The 15,122-nt window shown below is 38.9% G+C and overlaps 1 protein-coding gene across 3 annotated transcripts in view; it reads right to left on the bottom strand.

Moving 5' to 3' along the window:
* The window catches only part of ARHGAP6 (Rho GTPase activating protein 6), a 476,412-nt gene that overhangs the window by 43,305 nt on the left and 417,985 nt on the right, over positions 1-15,122 (bottom strand). For all 3 annotated transcript variants that reach the window (XM_057718706.1, XM_057718707.1, XM_057718708.1), the window contains exons 3-5: positions 13,893-13,964; positions 6,083-6,339; positions 3,856-4,051 (exon numbers count right to left, since the gene is read on the bottom strand). In XM_057718706.1, coding sequence (XP_057574689.1) covers positions 3,856-4,051; positions 6,083-6,339; positions 13,893-13,964 — 525 coding nt within the window. The remainder of the gene's footprint in view (positions 1-3,855; positions 4,052-6,082; positions 6,340-13,892; positions 13,965-15,122) is intronic.

Raw genomic sequence — 15,122 nt, 5'->3', positions numbered from 1 at the left:
GCCAATAGCTGTTTTGTAGCCACATGAAGAGAGCTGTTGTGAGAGTCAACAGACCATGAAACATAGTAAAGAGACCAGCAAACACACTCATGCTCTCATGGCATCATTTGCATCCTGAGTCCACCTGTTCCTGAATCTAGATATAATATTCAGATTTCCAGTATGTAAATTTGGGGTATGTGCTTTGCTTAATCTAGTTTTATCTGTGTCCTTCTCTCTGGCCACTGAAAGAGTTCTGACTAGTCCAATATATAATTAAATTGGAAAGAATTTAAATCTTTATAACATTATTTCTTTCCATCCAGAAACAAAGTGGGCATTTTAATTTGTTTCTTAATTCCTTAATATCTCTTGGTAAAGCTTTGCAGTTTTCTCCACAGAAGTTTCTTACTTCTTATTACAGGTATTCTAGGTATACTGTACTTTTGATATTAATATAAATGAATTATTTTATTGGTATAGTACATAACCTATTATTGCTCTTATATAACACATGGATATCTTTTTGTATATTTATTTTATGGTCTTGCCACATTGTGTATTAAGTATAAGACTTTTAAAATTCGTTTTCTAGAGTTTTTCAGTTAGAAAAGAAAATATCCATAAATGTCCCATTTATAACTTTTATCTCTTAAAAGTGTTATCCTGAATTTCCAGAATAATTTGCGAGACTCATGCTGAGAGGCTAGCTATTGCTGATTTGCATAAGCACATCTTGGTGCTTTGCTCTTGGGTGGAATCTTGCTTCAATTCTCAAAAGATTTCTGTTCCTTCCTTGTTTCTGCCATCAATTTGTCTGCCTTATACCTGAGTCCAAGCCCCAGCCTAATTTATTGTTTCTACCTCTCTGGGAGCTTGAACACAGGATAATCAAGGTATTAGAATCAAATACAGAATCACATTTCTTCATCTACAAAATGAGCATAATAAGTATTCACCTCAAAAGTTGTTCAATGATTCAATTAATTAATGCATATAAAGTACTTAGAATTGTATCTGACATCTACTAGTATATAGAGAGATATAGGCCCTGCCGGAACTAAATGAGGCTTTTTGTGCAAAACAGGAAATTTTAATATAATAGTAGGTCTGAGTAATTTTAATTTTGGCTGCATTTATTTTCCTATTGGTCCGATGGTTTCCAAATAGCTGAAATTTCTACATGAGAGAGATATCACATAAGGGTACCTTCTTCCCACGTGGGATTATTCCTTTGCCTGAATTCCTCCAGTCTGTTCAGAAATGCCCATTTCTATGTCATTATTTCCTCAATTATAGTACTTTTCCACTCAGTAAAAGTGACTGTGATTTCAAAAATAACTAGCTAGTGATTGATTGCTATGATTTCCATGTATCAATTGATTATAATCTGTTTTTAATTAATCAACTAATTAACTAATTAATTTAAAATTTTAATTAGCTAACTAATTAACTAATTAATTTTAGGTAGGGCAGATGACAGCCTTCAGACAGCCAATGCCATTCTCTGACATAAGCCTTAGAGTCATTTTCCTCAAAGAAAAGATATAGTCTAGGCATTCAGTAACCTTGACTTGAGACAGTCACTGATAAAAACAGGTGTCCATCAAAAAAGGCATAGATCAGGCAAAGAAATGTGACTTTGCTGTACCCTGTGCCAGAAATGAATGTGATCACCTTTCTCTCCTTTCCATTAGAAGCTGAAATGGAAACTAGACCCAGGGCACCTGAATCTCAGGCTTAGGGAGTTCAAGTAATGAGGGCAGGCATGATAAGCAGGAGGCCCCACCCTAAAATCAGCCTAAATCCTAGAAATAGAAGAGAGTTTGACTCTTTGTTATATTGTCTGTTTTGTATTTGTTTTTGTTTGAAATGTATGCTTCAGGGAAATTAAGGATGCTTAAGGAATTTTGGCCTAAATTAGAGAAAGCATTTGGGTGAAGTAAAAGTGTGGAAGGGTGGTGTACACGAATATATAGATGGAGTTAAGATAACTGTCCAAGACCAATTTTTTTTGTTTTTTTCTCTCTCTCCTCTCTCTCTCCCCTTCTCTCTCTCTCTCTCTCTCTTTGGTTTGGTTTGGTTTGGTTTGTGTGTGTGTGTGTGTGTGTGTGTCCAAGACTAATTTGGGAGAGAATGAAAAGATCTTTCACAAATGTCTATAAAGCTGAAGTGAATCAAACGCTCTGCTACCCATTTCAAAAAGTGGCAAATAAAGTCTTACAGAAGAATTGTTTCTGAAATTTGCTCTTTTTTCATTGGTTTAAAGTGACCAAGATTAGAGTTTGAATTTGAACCTGTCTCTTATTTTTCCAGAGCCATTTGGTCTAAACATCATGGAAACTGAACAGAATCAGGGCCTTGAAAGATCATGTAGGTTTATCTTCTTTCTTTAGGCCCTAAACTGCATTGTAACTATTCCCCTCACCCCCCAAAAAAAGTGAATTGCCCTGTTTTTTAGTAATCTTAAAGGAAATGCTATTTTACAAACTATAATTCACAAAAATTTATTTTCAAAAAGAAAATATAAAGACATGCCAAGTTTTCCTTCAGAAAAGCAGTTACTCAACCTGGCACTGCATTTTTGCACGATTAGAGTAGAATTTTCTCATTTAGAATTCTTTAAAGTGCTTACAGTTCATTCTCTACATTCTTTATAGGGAAAAATTATAATTATAAAAGTATGAGTTGCTTTTTCTACCTCATAGTAAAGTTTAGGCTGAATTTACATATTCATAGTACTGAACTCTTTAGTTGCTGAGCTATTTTGAAAAATAATTCTGTTCAAATAATACTGATTGAACATTTACATTGTGTTATCATGATACTAAATTTTGGGGATTCAAAATGTCTAAGATATTTTTATTGATGTCCAGTTTACCTTCCAAGGAGGAGACAGATAAACACACGAATGTAGACACATACACATACATATACATATTAAAATTTTGTATAAACAAAGTTTCAATACCTTTTAATTATATTAAGTCACCCATATATTATCTAGTGATTCCCATATATAATGAATTGATTAAGAGATCTGGACATATCCTTACTAATTTTTTATAAAGTCCCACTTTTATTAGAAAGAAATAGATGAGAATGTTAACAGTAGTTATGTCTATATGATAGCCTCAGGATTTGCTTTTCTGTTTCTTTTTTTCTTTATTATGATGAGTATATTATTTTTATAGTAAAAATGCAATTACAGTGATGTATGTCAATTATTATAAAATGAATGCTAACATTATAGCAAATTCAGATTGTAGACATGGCAGTTTGATAAGCCAAAAGTCTAAAGTTCAGCAAAAATTTTAAAGAACTATACTTTGTTTTAAAGTCAGCATATTAAGTGGAACTGAGTTGCCTAAAGGGTCACTATGAAGAAATTTTAAGTGGACATCTTTCCACAAAACTGCAAAGAGCAATATAGAAACCTATTGTCCAAAACTATGTATTTTCTGTTCACTTAAGGAATGGTTTTCTAATCTTTTTTTTTTAAGAAGCTGGACTGTTATTTTTTTAAAGGAAGCCTTGAGTAACCTCAATGTATAAAAAAGATAGAAGTGGTCTGCTTTGTTTGAAGGGGTTCCTGAGGATAGACCCAGCCCAACAGACCTTGCCTTCCCCTCAATTCCTTGATCTCCAGAGTCACTTCTGAGGACTGTCTGGGGCTGAATACCATCAGGTTGATTCTTCCCACCCCAAGTCTTGTTTAGCCTGACTGGGGTTAAGCAAACACTCAAATTTGTAAACTTTCTTCGCAAAGGAAATTTCAGCCTAGAGCCTGATCAAATGAACATAGAATTGAAATTGGCTGCTTAAATGAATGATGCTCGAATACATGACTGACTACTGACAGACAAGTCTGCTTACCATGTTTTTCCAGATGTTGACAGCAGCTGTCCACCAGCCTGGGGACCTGTCTGTAAATAGGATTCAGACTGAGTTTCTTATCTCTGGCTTTTTCTTTTTTATTTTGAGCCTCGGCAGGCAAGGAGAGTTGTAATGCTTCTAGCAGTCGAGACTGATTGTCATCAAGATCGGTGATAGAATCCACTGACATTGCACCCTGCAAATTATACACAGACATGAACACAGAGTGCAGATGGAGAAAATAAAAACTGCTTCTTCCCCCAATGCTATCCGATAAATACTTTTGCCCATGACCACCACACACTTTAAATAATACCGTTTAATTGTGATATTTGTATTTTAAAAGAAAAAAACCAAACACCTTTTGAAAAAGTTAGGAAACCTCCACAACATAGGGTAAGGTAATGACAGTTACAATTTCAACAATAAACAACTTTTTCCAAATGGAAGACAAGAGATGGCAAACATACAATTAAAATATTTTGACCCAACCACTTCATTCCTTGAAACAAGAAAAAAAATCACATACTTGATGAATGAGGTAAAGTCAGAGAACTCTTGTGAATAAAAAAAATAATTCAACTATGACTCTAGAAAGTAGTTTTAAAATAGGAGGATTCCATAAATAGTCTTAGTTCAGTTTCCCCCAGAAGTGGCACAATGTACTTTGTTAGGGGAATAGTCTAATTATTATAGGGGAGTGGGGAAATGAGAAAGAGAAGTGAAGGCAGTCAATGAAGGGAGCGCCACCAAGCCTATGACAAGCCTGTGTGCAGCTGGAGCCCAACTGCCCTGGGGACCTGGAAGACCGTGTGGAACATGCACCTCAGAGCTAAGGAATAGCTAAGGAGTGAGGGAGCTGGGGTATTTATACCACAGGTCTCAAGAGTCATTGATTAAGGACAACTTCTGGTAGGGGTAGGGAGATGACATTAATGCCTTGCTACTTGCAGCCTGCCATCTGTATGGGTGGGTGCCTCTGGCCATCAGAGAAAGCCCCCAGCCAAGAGATGAGGTCATGGCAGGTGGAAGGAAGGCTGGCACGCTAGGAATGGTAAAGGCTGAAGGTAAGTGCCCAGAGCACCACTGATGTCTATATGGCCACCCACCCTTTGAGGAAGCATAAAGGAAGAAGTTGGCTGCTGGTGTCCTAGCAAGGCCTGGACAGAGGGGAGGGCATTTGCAAGGCCCATTGCCTAGGCTCTAGATTCTCAGAAAGCTCATATGTGGAATTTTGGTGTCATTGCCATGTAGGCTTATACACACAGTCTGAGAGACTATGCCAGAATTGGAAGAACAATTTCATCATGCAAGTTCAAATATTCCATAATGTTGTCATTTCTTTGGTTTTAAACACAGTGAAGCCCTGAAAACAGTGGTGGGTGGCTCAGGTGCCCCTGAGTCTTGGAGAGGTTCTAAATGTTGCAGGCTGATTGAGAACTACGGATTTTAACTGGGAAGCGTCTGGGGGTTTAACTAGGCCAGTGGTCAATGGCTGGATTTGGGCCTTCAGGTGAGATGAAAAGGAGAAGATCTTCCAGAGACTTAGGAAGTTTCAGAGATGCTTATCACCTGACTCAGCTAATCACCAGCCAATGCGCCTGGAAACTCAGCTTTCCTGGATTGAAATATGAAAATTGAAATGCCAAATAACAGCACAGAGGCTGAAACATAGTACTCACTCAATGAATGGTATCATATTATTACAGTATTGATTTGAAAGAGGACGTGTGTATGCGTGTGCATGCATGTGTTTCTACAGTTATGTTTTGAGGAAAAAAACCAGGTTCCATTGGTAAGAAAAAAATCTCATTGTTTATGAAGACCAGCAGCAAATTCACTTGGCCAGGCATAGTTCTTGGATGAGATGAAGAGATTAACAAAAACACCTGGCCCTGGCCTCAACCCTCACAGTCTCATGGGAGATTCTGGCAACACAAAAGACGATTACACTAGAGCAGGATCAGTGGTGATGTTGTAGAATGTTCCGGATATCACGGGTAACCAAGGAGAGGCACCCAACATCTTTGAAAGGGGTCAGGGAAAGGCTGTGAGGGTGTGTCAGGTGCCTCGGGGCCAGTGCAAATTCTCCCTGAATGGGGTTGTTGACAGATACCTGGACACAAATTGCATTTCCAGTTTTCACATGAGCCAAGACTCAGAGAATAACCTTAGAACCCTTCCGTTGTCCTAACGTTGGTGTCAGAGAGAACACTGGCCAACTCACCCTCCTCCTGGCCCGAGGAGCTGGCTCCGGGGTATTGGGGGATGTTGATTCATTTGGTGTTTCCGAGGTGGAGCTGAGAGATGAGTTACTGCTTGAGAGTTCTTTGTTTTGTCTTTTATTTCCAAATGGGAGGAGGGAAGCCACAAAATCGGATGCGTCCTTCTGCTCGTCCCTCTGCGAGTCCTGCTTGAGTTTATAGGCCCGGTCGTTCGCGATGACTTGGGATAAGGGCATTCCAAATGCTTGTGGGATGAACTCTAGAATCAAAAAACAAACATTTACTTTCAGAGAAAGACTGGACCAGGGAAGACTCTCAGTCATGTTGCAGACCGAAAGGCAGACATTTTCAAATGACTGTTTTGTGAAGAATTGATTCATCCATGAAAATATGGAGATGACTCTTGAGTCTGTCAGAGTGGCCGAAGTTTCTATCTCAATAAAGAAAGCTAGCATGAATAAAGAACATGGATTTCAGAAATCTAAGCCTCAAGTTTTCCTCCACGTATCTCAAGTATGTTTAAAGGAAATAACTTTACAGAGAAAGGTGACATTTTGGGATAGGATGAACATAATACTTCATCCTCATGAGTACACGGTTTTACAACCTGTGAGTCTTTGATTGACATCTCAAGAGCCCCTGAAGCTTACAAGGCCTGAGAAGACTCTGCGTGTATACATTCATTCAACAGGCACTTACTGAATACATACTATGTGCCGTGTCAAGCTATGCAGTGGGGAGTACAAAGCTTACAGAAGGTCCAGTCCTTGCCCTTGAAGGGTTCGGAGTCTGGGGTGGGGTGGGGGAGTGGAGAATCTGATATTTAAATAATTGTAATCGTGTCTATCAGGTGCTATAAGAGAGAGATGCAGAAAGACTGAAATCCAGGTAAGTGGCTACACTTTGAGGTTCCCAGTCGAAGAGCCAGCACGTGAAATGATGACCCAAGAGGCAGAGGAGCAGCTTGGGAAGAAGTCTGTTCTGTTTTCCTTTGTGTTCCTTGTCTCCAATGCTGCCTCCAGTTGCTGGGTTGAGGCTGTCACCCTCAAGATCCATCCTCAAGCCATTCTGCTGGCCACAAGCAGAAGTGGATGCTCACCACCAAATATCTGGTGAAGGGCCCAGGGTATAATCTGTTAAATCCTCTAGGAAGGACAGTTTTGGGGAAGGAGCATAATGCAGAAATCTATGGGTTTATTTGGAGATGTAAACACAGTTGCATTCTGGATCTCTATAGTAAATCCACTTGTATGCACATACACTGTAAGCATGCTGATCCTCAGGGCCAGACATTTCATTGGTAATATTTTAAATTCATGCCAAAAAGCATTAATAATTAAATTAAATGCATTATTTCTTTGAGACTCAAAATTACATCTCCCAGCAGCAGAAAACTGGAGTCTAGCCTCTCCCTTGTTTTTATAACCCTTATGAATAAAACCAGAATAATCAAGGGAAAACAATTCTAAGGTTGAAAAAGCTAACATTAAATCAGGTGGAAAGAGGCTCCAAAAGGTTTTCCTCTTTGATCCACGGCAACATTTTGAACATCACTGGGCTAATAGTCAAGTCTGTATTAAAAGCAGAAATGGCTCTTGAAAAGCCTGAACCTTTGTTCTATCAAAATGTGCAATTCATTTCGAAGTGAAAAATCAAAAGTTCAGCATTTGGGGATTTTCAGAAGATGCTTATCATCCTCTATCAACAAACTAGTCAGCATATGATAATACAAAAAATAATTTAGGCCTTTGTTTTGAGGGATCAATGTGGACAGTGTAGCAAGATCCAATACTCACTACTGATAAAAGGTCATTTCCACTACTCGCAAAATTAGAAACCAAAGGGGACACCTCAGGATTTATTGTGTAAATCAGTGCTATCTTGTCTATGGGAAGAATCAAATAGTCTTCCTTCAAAAACGCTGGGGCAAGTCTAGGAATATGTGTATGACAAGGCTGATAGCTACTTGGAATATATAAAAACTGTTAGTGGATAATGATAGCAGAAAGGACACTGATAAATGTATCAAGTGACCTGTGTCTACTCAAGCAGGCGTACTCACAGCAGGGATTTAATATGATATGAGGACTATTGATTCCTCTCCTTGACATTTTTTCCACATAAAGGAAACCAACCAGACTCGGTTAGAGAATTCTAATATCTTTGGAAAAAAGAAGAAAGATGGTTTCCTTTGGTATCCGCCATTTTTAATACCTACAAGTCTGCTGCTCTACTTGTAAATTGGAATAATGGAATACAAATTAAACAGATGGAATACATGAAGTCATTCTCCCCAAATGACTCTTTTATTTCTTTTCTTTCCATTCAAGAGATGTAGCCACCTATAACAAATTTTTATTTTTCTCTAATAGGCTTTCTTTGCTGGCTGAGTTTATTTATTCTTTCAGTGGTAGTGTTTTGATCAAAACATTTTAGTTTCTCATTGCTTTCTCCCAAGAACTCTCACAAGCTTCAAAAAGGAGACAGATCTCTATGCTCTTAACTTGTGTTGCAGTGTCTAGTCTCTGGAAAATTCTAGGCAGGGTTCCTTGAAAATGATTGCTTCTCAAAATGTGGGTATTGTGAAATTGAGGACTCAGCCCAAGCCTGTTGAGCAAAACTCTCCTTTCTATGTAAATAAAGTGTTGGGCACACATGCATATCTATGGGTTCAAAGCTCTTCTGTCGGGGTGGGGGGGAAAGGGAACCTACAGACTCCGTATTGATAGCGGCTAATAAACTTGATAATGGGTTTTGAAAACCATAAAAATATTACCCAAGACTCAGTGTTCTGGGCCCAGGGACAGTGTGTATCACGTTCTAACCTATAGTATGTGTTTCCTAAGGACACCGCATCCCCTGCTGTCCTCACTGGTGGAGACGGTCTCCACTCCCTCCCCATGACCCTCGGGGCCAGGAGGCCGTATGCTGGTCCATCTGCTCCCTGCTGCAACTTTCAGGTCCTTCCCCTCCTGCTGTGTGGCAGAAACCTGGTACTGCAAGCTCCCCCCGCCCCCGCCGGCCTCACTGCTATATTCTGTCATCACAGTCACAACCCCCGTCTACCATCATCCTGGGTGACGTGGATGTCTACCTAAATGACCCATCTGATTCTCTGTCCTCACATCTCCTTGACTTTCTCCTCTCTTACTTTTTCCTGCATGCCACCTTTTTCACCGACTCCCTCAGTCCCATCCTGGACCGTATCCTCACCAGAAGTGATTTGGCCTCTGGAATCAGACTTCCGTCCTCCACTGTGGTCTCACCCTTCGCCCCAAGTTCATGCTTTACACTGCAGTGTGGCAATCCATTAAAGACATCATTAAGCCACCCCCTCCTTAATTCACTTTGATGGCATCTCAATGTTCTTAGCATGCAGACCAGAAGTTGTGCTGCAGCTCACATAGTCCTGTGTGAGGTGGCCCCTCCTACCCTTCCCTGGAATCACACTCCCCTAGTTTCTCTCATCTCAAGTAACAGCACTCAATACATTTTCTTTGAGAATTTCTATAGAGTGATAACTGATCCTTGATGTGTCTACTGTTATTTAACATGACACAAAATAAAGTTGTATCAACTATTCCTATATAGTGCTACTTCACAACTCACATATATTAACACATTTAGACAGTGAGGAACAATAAAACAAGGCATGAAATAATTTCAGCATAAAGAAAGGTGCTAGACCTGAACGATCAACAGAGTTTATGTTGACAAACATGGTATCATCTGAAAATATCCTGTAGAGATGGAACCTGGCTCCCAGACTTAGGCCACAATAAAACCTATTTCCTTTGTGCTCTGATTAGGAATCACATTAATTGGCACAAAGTAGCTATTTTTAAACCTTTCCCCAGGGCTTCCCTGGTGGTGCAGTGGTTAAGAATCCGCCTGCCAATGCAGGCGACACAGGCTCACTCCCTGGTCTGGGAAGATCCCACATGCCACGGAGCAACTAAGCCCGTGCACCACAACTACTGAGCCTGTGCTCTAGAGCCCATGAGCCACAACTAATGAGCCCACGTGCCACAACTACTGAAGCCTGGGCACCTAGAGCCTGTGCTCCTCAACAAGAGAAGCCACCGCAATGAGAAGCCCACGCACCGCAACGAAGAGTAGCCCGCGCTGGCCAGGACTAAAGCAAGCCCACACATAGCAATGAAGACCCAATGCAGCCAAAAAATAAAAATTAATTAATTAAAAAAAAAAAACTTTCCCCAAAAGTGATTCTTTTTGACACAAGAAAGAAATTTTCTGAAGTTCTGAAAGTTTAAAAAATACTTTTTGGATGCCAAGTAATTTAAGAGAAATGAAGGACTTGGAACTGTTCTGTATGAAAATATGTTTTCTGAACCAGCATCAATCCTGAATTAGTTTCCGTATGGAAATCAAAAGTCATATGGGCACTGCTTAAGTGGCAGGAGGGACACAGAAGTGTCACACGATCTGCTGTATATTATGTTAAGGCAATTAAATAAAACACAGGACATGATTCATTCTGATTGAATCAATTAATATAGCAGCATATCAAACATTTAATGAATCATTCTATTGGCAGAGAAATTCAATTCTAAAAAGCTGCTCCTATTTATTTTTAGATGACCTAACCCAAGAGGTCATTTAGAATTTCCTGTTTTCCTTCTTTTACTCTTGGATTCAAATGATTGTCATTTTTCACATGTGCAGCTGTTATGAACCCCAATGCTAATATTCAAATGGAAGAAAACAGTATGAACTAATCACAATTGTGCGAGACCTGCACGCATCACACCCTGGTTCCCAAGACATCCATGTAATGGATGTGTGGACACACACAGGACTTTATGTTCAGAAAAGATGCCACGTAATTAAGCTTCACTTAAGCCTAGGACATCATCTTTTTAACTATCAAAGCTACACACAAAAAAAAACCTCTTTTGCCATAAATCCTGATATTTCTCTCCTTAGTTGGATGGGTGATTTGTCTTTTCTTTGGAACCACCAGGACCTGCCTTCCTTCTCCCAGCCAGCACCCCTGCGCAACCTTATAGAACACTGCCAAGTTTTCACTGAGCCTATATAATATATAAAAATGATTTGGCCTGAAAAATGTATAATAGTCCAGTGCATATTGGTTGATTACTTCCCCTGGCCCCTCCTGCCCTACCCTTACTTCCTGCTGTTTTCTTATATAAGCAAGCACACATACATCTCCCTCTGTTGAGGGAATTCAAACATCTTCTGCAAAAAATGCTCATTCTGCTTAGTTTAGCCTGAATGGGCACTTCTGAAGAATCACCTCAAGTCTACATTATGAGTGTTCAGATTCTAGTACGGATATCTTCATCCTAGAATAGACAACTTTAAAGATAACACATTACTAATATCAGTCTGAATGATCCCTTAAATAATTCTGTAAACACTGAGAATTTCTCTCATCTAATGAGATAAAGATGGTCCATGGCAGGAATAGAATGAGTAAATACTCTAGTTTAAAAAAGCTACGCTGACCCAGAGAAAACCATAATTTAAAAAACACACATGCACCCCAATGTTCATTGCAGCACTATTTATAGTAGCCAGGTCATGGAAGCAACCGAAATGTCCATCAACAGACGAATGGATAAAGAAGATGTGGTGCATATATACAATGGAATATTAGCCATAAAAAGGAATGAAATTTGGTCATTTGTAGAGACATGCATGGACCTAGAGACTGTCATACAGAGTGAAGTGAGTCAGAAAGAGAAAAATAGCGTATATTAACACATATGCGAAATCTAGAAAAATGGTATAGGTCAACCAGTTTGCAAGGCAGAAACAGAGACACAGATGTAGAGAACAAACATATGGACACCAAGGGGAGGAAGTGAGGAGGGGGTGGTGGGGGGGGGAATGAATTGGGAGATTGAGATTGCCATATATACATGACTAATAAGAAAAAAAATCAAATTGTACACTTTAAATATATGCAGTTTCTTGTATGTAAAAAACAAACAAAAAACAAAGCAACCCCCCAAATTTAGTGCACTTTGAAAGAATTTAATAAATGTTACCAAATTTTTAGCATTTCTTTTGTTTTATTCACATGTAAATTTTTTTTCTAAAATGAACATATGCTACTTGCATCATTCGAAAATAAAAAGCACCTAGTTATTTTCAAAAGCAGGGTATAAAATTGTACATACTATGAAACTATGTAAAAGTATGTAGAGAAAAAACAATAAAAGGAAATATACTTACAAAAATAAAAATAAAAATAGAAAAGCTATGCTGGCTACTAATAGTCATTTAAAAAATAAGGGCAAGAACATATGAACCAATTAAACACAATACAATTTATCAGACAATGATAGGTAGCTGGGCAAGAGTTAATGTCCTTTGCATTCATGATGCCAGCAGTAGATTCTGCTGTGGTAGAATATGCCCTGGTGGGTATACTGGTTAGTATGGACCACAGTTCTCATCTTACAAGGTGCACATTAGTAGTTTATAAGATTACTCATGCTCAGTACCCCTACAGACCAATGGGATCAGATTTTCTGGGGTGGGGGTCTGGGCACTGGAATTTTTAAAGGTTTCACAAATTATTCTACTATGTAGTCAGAGGTAGGGATCACTGACATTTTCATGTCCTTTTCTCCAGTTTGAGGTAAACATTTGAAATGTCTGGAAATATCTTGGTCGGGGGCAGTGCTACTGGCATCTAGTGGTAGAGACCAGGGATGCTATTAAACATCTCAGACAATGTACAGGACAGCCCCCACAACAAAGAATTATCCAATCAAATGTCAATAGTCCCAAAGTTGAGAAATCATGCTCTAAGGGAAGTAAAACATTGGCTTGCCATTCTTTAGAATTCATCTCTTTCTAGTCCAAGAACCAGAGGTCATGACTCTTCAGGCACAGTTCAAGATACGGGTGTAGAGTCTGGGATCGACAATATGTCTAGGTTTTGTCTAATACTTATCACAATGTATCTATTTTTATACCTTGGGTTTCATTGCCTTTCATTCCTTTTCAAGCAGAAATTCGATCATTATACAGAAGAACTCCAAGGTGAGACATATGGCTTTCCTTACTCTACACTCATTCGCTATGTCACATAAAATGGAAATATACTCATGTGACCACACCATTCAGCAGTCATTTCATATGAAACCATAGAAACAAGCCACAAAAAGATGTACTGGGCTAATGGGGCCCAGGTGCCCATTATGCAGGCTCAATGAATATCATTTAAAAATGACCACAGATACCTCTGAAAGAGCAGCTAAACTATCAGTTTCCTAAACAGACATAGAAGGGGACAGTATGAAGAGAGTCAACAATTTCCAAAACACACAGGGCAAAAAAATAAGCATGCTGTGATCTAACATTACAACGCTGAGAATGGCCCATCTTCAGTAACCATGAGGATGAGACTGTTTCTTTCCAGTAGTCATGGTAGGCGAACCCAAACTCTTTCTCATTCAACTAGCCCTGCCTAACTGTCTGGATTTGCCAGACAGCTGGTTAGTGTTAGAGATGCTATCCATGGCTACCCAACCCAGGTTTTCCTTATGCACTGCTGAGTGGCCAGAATCATAATTGGAACCATAAACTTGGCAGAAATCACACTTTACTCAAACCAGTTGAACTCATCAATTCAGTACAGGGCCACTTGAACACAAAAGAGTAGACCCAAACAGCCTATAATGACATTCCATCGTAGAAATTCAGTTTACATAATACAGTTGAACCACGTAAATCAATGCAATTCAAACACCCCACCAAATTCAACCATTATGCTCCATGGAACATGCATTTGCTTTAGTTCATTCTGTCCTTTACCTCTGTCTTTGTTTTTCTCCTTCCCTAGTGAATCCAGTTTCTTTCTCAAAGATTTCTTTCTCTTTTGTCCATCTGTAAATATTAAGAGAATGAAAAGTTGTAAAAACAAGCATATAAGTGACATTTTACATTATCAATAACTACATTTGAGCAAAAGCATGACTTCTCACTTTACTTATAACTTGGCATTTTAAACAGAGTAATGGCCCTGAAAATACATGAAAATCCTTGACTTGGATTGGACACATAACCAGAATCATGGTGTATGCTCTTAAATTTTGTTTCAATCATGGAAAGTACAGGAAACTACCTCCTTCAGAAGTCATTTAGTTTTGACACTTAGATATATTTGCTTTTACTATTACAGGAGCCTCTTCCTATTCTTCATGTTTACGCAAACCAATATCATCTCGAATTAAATCATGAGAGGGGAGCCAACGGTATATATGGCTTTGACATTCATGAGCTAGTAGAGTGTAACTGGATATGGAAATGAATTGGGGTCCATAGAACTCAAACCTAATTATTGCTGCACCATTCACTAATTATGTGACTTTGAACAAGTCTCAGTGTCCTCATCTATAAAATGGGAATCCCGTGGAGTTGTGAGAATTAAATAAAATGATGCATATAAAGTGCTTCATAGGGAGCCTGACACATTCCATAAATTCCGATCTACTTTCTTTTGGGGGGTTTCATAGTATTCCATAGTATGGCTACACCATAATTTAATTAACCATCCCCCCTGCTGATGGATATTTGGGTTGTTTCTAATTTTTTACTAGAATAAGTAAGGCACTTATCCTTTTAGCATCTTGTACTTGCAACAAATGTACTTAACTGGTTAACTCACCAAATAATATAGATACCTCTCATATCAGTAGGCAGCTGCAAATGAATTCCTAGGATGTCATCATAAAATATTGGCAGTCATCATTGCAAGAATGTGTTTTGGAATAATGCAGCTGTCAACTTAATGTGTGGGAAGTGCAAATCGGGAATCCACACCGCTACCAATCAGGAGAAATGCAGCCCATGCTGCACGGAGACTTATGTTTAAAAGAGGGATTAAGAATCTTTTTTTCACAAGATATTCTTAAAAGTGTAGTAAAGAAAGAGATTCAGCCCAATAAAACTTAAAGGCAAGACTCTGATATCAGGGAAAGACAGACTAAGTATTCTTAAACAGAAATCAGTGTTCCTGGGATCCTCATGGGGCTGCAGATGTTC

The sequence above is a fragment of the Hippopotamus amphibius genome, chromosome X, assembly GCF_030028045.1.
Source record: "Hippopotamus amphibius kiboko isolate mHipAmp2 chromosome X, mHipAmp2.hap2, whole genome shotgun sequence".
In the NCBI taxonomy this organism is placed as follows: domain Eukaryota; kingdom Metazoa; phylum Chordata; class Mammalia; order Artiodactyla; family Hippopotamidae; genus Hippopotamus; species Hippopotamus amphibius.
This window is presented reverse-complemented; position numbering and strand designations above follow the sequence as displayed.